Here is a 6,414-nt window from a genome sequence, read left to right on the forward strand (position 1 = left end):
TCATACTTATACAGTCTAGCTTGAAAGATTAAACATTGTCTGGCAAAGGTAATGGTATTATGCAAAAATGTGTGCAAATAATCTTAATTCAAATTCCACTTACTAGCTTTTTCAGAGCTTCTGACTTTCATCTACATCTCACGGTCTTCATCAACAAATTGAATGTATTGGACAGTTTTAAATATCATTATATAATTTAAAGATGTTCCATAATATATTACATTGTAAAATTTCATTCTATGTTTTAAAGTTTATATACTATAAGTTTATAATCAAGGTATTGTCATTTATAGGTTAAAGTAACATATTATTATTGGTTAAAATAGATATTTTTAGGGGTGTGACAAGACTATTAACCGACGAGATGAGATGAGATGAGATTTGAGATTGGGTTCACAAGATCGAGACAAGATTTTAACACTATTTTTAAGAAATCTTTAATGCTGTATTGGATGAAAATTAACACTTTATTTCCTGCATTCTGATGATTTTTTTCTGCACCAGTTTATGGTGATTTTTTATTTTATTTATTTAAAGAGAAACACAAAATTCAGGTGGCAGGTGATGATTCAAACTCTATAACAGAACTATAACAGAATATAACTCAGTGCAGTCATTCTGTGCTGCTATCAGATGTATTTCTCCTGTAGATCAACTTATTTAATTTCATCCCTGCTGATTCATGATTTAGTCTCCCCTCCTCTTTTTGTCTTTGTTTGGGGAAGTAACCTCTTTAAATGTGACTGTGGGACCTTTTCACAATAATGAAAAATTGTTTTAATTGTAATTTTAATTCAGTTATAAACTCCTGGACTTTAATAGCTCCTGTGTTTCAGTAGATTTTCTGCTCATAGTCAAAACTCTCTGCACATTCAGAATCTCTCCCACATAGTCTATCTGTGTTCTCTGACATGTCCAGAGAAAAGGCAGAATAATAACTAATTTCATCATCAAATAAACGTAATCAGATTACAGGTACATTTTGTAAAATCGGAGATTACACCTAGGGATTCCTTTAAGCACAGAGTTTCTATGAAACAGAAAATGCAGTGCTATTTGCCTCTGTATAAGTTTTTAATGTCCAATCTATGGTATATGTATGTGTTTTTGTAAAAACACAAAGCTGGAAAGAGAAGTGTTGCAGACATTGATTGGCGTTTACAGTCACCAGAAGCGTCAGATGTGTGTTTACGCCCCCTCTCCGTCATGCAGACTCTGCGTGGACTGGTTCCAGCTCTCAGTGACTGAACACGGCAGCTGGACCGGGACCGAGCACACCATCCGAGACCGACAAAGTCCAATTTAACCACTGGGAATACAGTACCAAGGTGGTGTTCTTGCCGAGTTTGACTCTTGTCACCCCGGGGCTGAGTAAACTAATAGAACCACTAGCAGCACGGCTAACCAATCGAGCTAAGTAGCCACAGATACAAGCAGATAGGCAAGAGTTAGCGGTTTAGGAAAAAGTAAAGCTATCCATCAGAAAGTTCTGTGTAAGTCATCTCAGTACTGGATTCCCTCTTGGTCTTTGAGGCTGTGTTCGGTCCTGTTCATGCAGTGTTCACTGGGAGGCTGCTGAGCGAGGTTTTGTTGCTGGCTCGCCCGGCTATGGTTCCCAATCAGGCGCCGCACCCTGCAATCATCCCCACCCCCACCCCCCAGCTTGAAAACTTCCAGTGCTTGAGTAAAGGTGTAACACACTCCCCCGGTGCTCCGAGCTCCAAGTACGGGCAGGGTAGAGATAATTTGACCAGTGGTTGCACAGCTGTACCATAATTATTATGCATTAACCAACCCCTGTTCCTTCCTGTCCAGTCATAAGGATATTTGCAGGTCTCTAGTCTGTAATGAATAACGCACTGAAGCATCACAAACTGCTGCTAATATGCAGCGTACTGACTGTGAGGCAGATCAGAAAAACTCATCTGTGTGATCACACACACGCAGCCTTTTGGCACGCTCTTTGTGGGGACCCATCATTGACATGCATTCCCTAACCCTAACCCTAACCATCCCCACTATATACATAGAATTAACCTTAACTAATTCTAACCTGAACGCTAAAACAATGTCTTGACCTTCAAAAAGCCCTTTAAACTTGTGTGGTCCAGCATTTTTGTCCCCACAAAGCTGTCGGACCCCATAAATAGAGTAAAACAAGCACACACACACACACACACACACGCAAATGTCTCTCTCTGTCCCTGAAAGTGATTTATCATTCTGAGATAAGCGACCAGAAATAGAACGATGACACTTCCTACCTGCGTGCATGTGTGTGCGCATGTGTGTTTTTTGTGTATGTGTGTTCCTATAAAACCACTCAGCTGTGCTGTGTGCATCACAATGATGCAGAACCAGAGGAAAAGATGATGACCAGATGATGTCGTAGATAATGGCACAGATGAAACACACACACACTTTTTGTTTCCATGTTAAGAGCAAATATTAAGGATTTTATTTACACAACTGAAGCAAAATCTCATAATTCTAATCTTCTGTTTAATAAAACATCTTGTACAACTTGAAATACCTTGAACATAAAATGATTTCATATATTTTATATTAAAATCAAGCTTATATTAAAATCAAGCTTGCTAAACAAGTTGGAAAATAATCACAAAGCAGGTTACAGATTAAAAGGCAAACAGACATCATCCTTTAAATGTTCATCTAGGATAGGGTAAAGGATAGCTGGTATGTCAGATTGTTATAGCTGTGAGGAATTCACAGGAACAGACTCCAGCAAAAAATCTTCATGTCTGGGTACAATACAGAATACAAATAAGATCACTCACACTTTCTCAACAATAAAGAACATTATTAAAAAGCTATAAAAGACAAGCAATTTTTTTTATTATGTTGATAAGAAAATTATTGAAACATAATGATCTTAAACCGTAACATAGTATTTCACTACAGATACTTAGAAAACACTTAACCAAAAAGATTTACTGTTGTGTTTAAATCAACTTGCATGCACATACTTCACAATCTTAAACATCTGCACATCTCTGCTTAAACTAATACTCTAGGACGGTTACATAAATGTATTCAATGAAATGTGATTCGGTGTAACGAGTTAACAACACCCATCATAAAGTAGCACAGCAACATCTTAGTAGGAGGAGTGTGTTTGTGTTTCAGCTGGAAAAAAGTTTGTTTATGCTTCCAAAATCTAATTTATTCATTTATTTTTTTTATTTTTTTTATTTATTTAACAGGGACAATGCACAATATACGTATGTACTGTACCAGAGTTAGGTGTGTGTGGAGGCCTGTACGTCTATCTCTTTATGGCTCCATATCACAAAGTAAAGCTCACTTTCCACTCAAACCTGATGGATTTAGTTTAAATCATAGTTTAAACTAAAGCAGAAATACCATTGCATTGAGAAATTTATCATATTACGATGTTCTAACTTTCCTTTCTTTGTGACTTTAAGGCTTTCACAAACAACTTGTGGGCACACTGTTCACTCACAGTTGTTTGCTGGGCATAAAACTGTGTGCTGTGATTGGCTGCCAGAAGGCCTTCTTCACAGCAGGGATGCTGACTTATCATAGTAAGAAAAAATGGTGTAACTAATAACGTTAACATCTATCTCTTTCTCTATCTAAGTGTCCCAGTAAGCTAGCGCGTAGTTATTCAAACCTGTGCTTTCCCTACTGTGACTTGTCAACATTTCTTCTGTGATAAATGCCTCCTGACAGGGGACTCTAGCCACTAACTAAAACTATTCAGAACTTCAGTAATTTACAGTTTGCTGTTGTTTTAACATTTCGCTGCGACTTCCCATGAGAGGAACATCAAAGAAAGTTTCAGTTCCTGAATCACCAACATTAAAGAAAGCATGAACCCACAATTAGATCTGAACTTTTTAAATAAAGTGTCTCTGACATAGAAGAATTAAAGTTTGAAAACTCTTGTACAGACAGTATCATCTGTATGTTGGAGATGTTTTTACAGTTCGTCAAAATACATCAGTCTCCTAATGTACATCATCAGTAATTTGCTGACAAACAATGACAGTAACAGCTGAGACAACTTTATTCAATCACCAGCAGCAACACAAATTAAGATAAAATGAGGGACACAGCAGAACTTAAATGATTTTGCTTTCACCGCCATTTATATCATCCTCTGGTAAAATCTGAATTGGGAATTCATCTCTATTGCTAATGTATGGAAACAGCTTCTCAGTGAAGGTGTGAGTGAAGATGTGGATACGTGTGTTAGTATTAAGATCAAAGAATGACATCTCTCCTCTTTTACAGTCCAGGTGAACTCTGATCTGCTGAAGCTTCTGCTGCACTGAAAGAACGATTGGTTCTGCAGATGGGGAGAAGGCTTTATATTTACCTTTAGAGAATCCTATTCTCCATAAACCAGACTCTATTTTCCCTTTCCTCTTAACAGACTCTGCTGCGACACCCAGAGACCAGATTGTACTGTCGCCAACCTCAACGTCCCAGCTGTGAGTCCCTGAGTCAAAGCCCTCACAGCCCAGGACAATGTTATGATAGTCAAACCTCTCTGGGTTTTCAGGAAGCTTCTGTTTCTCTCCAAACCTCACCCTGGTCAGATCTTCAGTCAGGATGAGATGTGGATGAGCAGAGTTTGGATCCAGAATCACATGAGTGTAGGAGACTTTCTTCTTTATCTTGTTCCAGATGTTGAAGGTCAGGTTGCCCAGGTGTTTGGCCTCGTCTATCAGAGCTCCTGAGACCAGCTCTGGATCCTCCAGCAGGGGGCGCTGCTGGACTCTTTCCACTGCAGCCTTGTAGCTGAGCAGGAATGAGACGTCTTCAGCTCTCAGCTCCTCCTCTGTGGCTCTGATGGTGTCTGAAAGAGCTGCTATCTCTCTGCTCAGAGACTCAATGTGCTCCTTCATCATCTGACTCTTCTGCTCCTCTTCCTCCCACACAGCAGCGATCCTGGCCTCCTCTTCCTCTTGTAGAAACTGGTGAAGCTTCTCAAACTGCTCCTTAATCCGACTCTCTATGTGTTGAGCCTGGACTTTAATGAGTTCTGCTGTTTGATCACAGTTTCCTTTAACTTGTTCAAAGAGCTTCAGTTTCTCCTGTAAGGGTTTCAGGGATTTCTGGAGCTCCTCTCTGTGATCCTGTGCAGCTTCATCGATGGGTCTGAATCTGTGGTTGTTGTGTGTTTTTGAATCTCTGCAGACAAGACACACGGGCTGCTGATGGTCCAGACAGAAAAGTCTGAATTTCTCAGAGTGTAGACTGCAGAGAGCACCAGACCCTGCTGGACCTCTCTGATCTCTCTCCAGTAAGAAGGTCTCACACAGGTTCTTTAATGCCAGGTTACGAGGTGGATCAAACCTCGGTGACCTTGTCTTACAGCACGGACACTCAAGTATTTGTTTCCCTTTCTGCCATCTCTGCAGACAGACTTTACAGAAGCTGTGGCTACAAAACAGGATGACAGGGTCGTTGAAGATGTCCTGACAAATAGGACAGGTAAGATCCTCCTCAGACTGGCAAGACATTTTCAATGAAGTGAAGATGAAACAGGAAAGAATAAAAAACAGTGTAGTTACCTCCCTCTTGTGGAAAGGTCTCTAGAAGTTACTTTTACTTTGATCTGTGTTTTTCTTGCAGCAGCTGGATGTAAGTCTGAAGATGAATCTTATCTTCTGCCCTTTATATTCTGTGCCTTCTGTGACAAGCCTTAAAAGGCACTGACTTCTGTCACACCATTTCCTGTAAGTGTTCTAATCTAAAACGGATGCTATTTTACATATTGTTTGTTTAATCTATTTCTGATCGCCATCCAACCAAGCTGTAACACAAAATGTCAAAGTGTAGCATGACATGTTGTTTAACTAACCTCCTAAAATCAAGCAATGCTCTAATGGCTGCCTGATTTAAATGCTGTAACACCCCGCTGCACCCCGCTCTCTTCACAGATGAGAGCAGCTTCATATTGAGAACATGTGACAGACCTGAAAGAGTCTGGAGACGCCATGGTGAATGTTATGCTGCCTGCAACATCATCCAGCATGATTGGTTTGGTGGTGGGTCAGTGACGGTCCTTGGAAGGTCGAACCCAGACTGCTGTTAGGTACTGGGATGAAATCCTCAGAGCCATTGTCAGACCTTACGCTGGTGCAGTGGGCTCTGGGTTCCTCCTGGTGCAGGACAATGCCCAACCTCATGTAGCCAAAGCGTGTAGGCAGTTCCTGGATGACGAAGGCATTGATGCCATTGACTGGCCCTCACGTTCCACACACCTGATTCCAACTGAGAACCTCTGGGATGTTTTGTATCCGTGCCTCCAACGCTGCCAAGTAGCACCACAGACTTTCCAGGCACTCACAGCCCTGATCCAGTTCTGGGAAGAGATCCCCCACGATCATGCCCAGACATTGTTGAGCGTGCATACAGGCA

General features: G+C 40.7%; 1 protein-coding gene across 1 annotated transcript; it reads right to left on the minus strand.

The window, feature by feature from the left end:
* Positions 1-441: 441 nt before the first annotated feature.
* On the minus strand, positions 442-5,619 carry LOC119886730 (nuclear factor 7, ovary-like). Its single transcript, XM_038697649.1, has one exon. The coding sequence runs from the start codon at positions 5,511-5,513 to the stop codon at positions 4,107-4,109; it is 1,407 nt and encodes a 468-aa protein (XP_038553577.1). The 5' UTR covers positions 5,514-5,619; the 3' UTR covers positions 442-4,106.
* Between the last annotated feature and the right edge of the window lie 795 nt (positions 5,620-6,414).

The sequence above is a fragment of the Micropterus salmoides genome, unplaced genomic scaffold, assembly GCF_014851395.1.
Source record: "Micropterus salmoides isolate LMB-PRFRI ecotype aquatic unplaced genomic scaffold, ASM1485139v1 Ms_hic_scaffold_4, whole genome shotgun sequence".
Classification (NCBI taxonomy): Eukaryota; Metazoa; Chordata; class Actinopteri; order Centrarchiformes; family Centrarchidae; genus Micropterus; species Micropterus salmoides.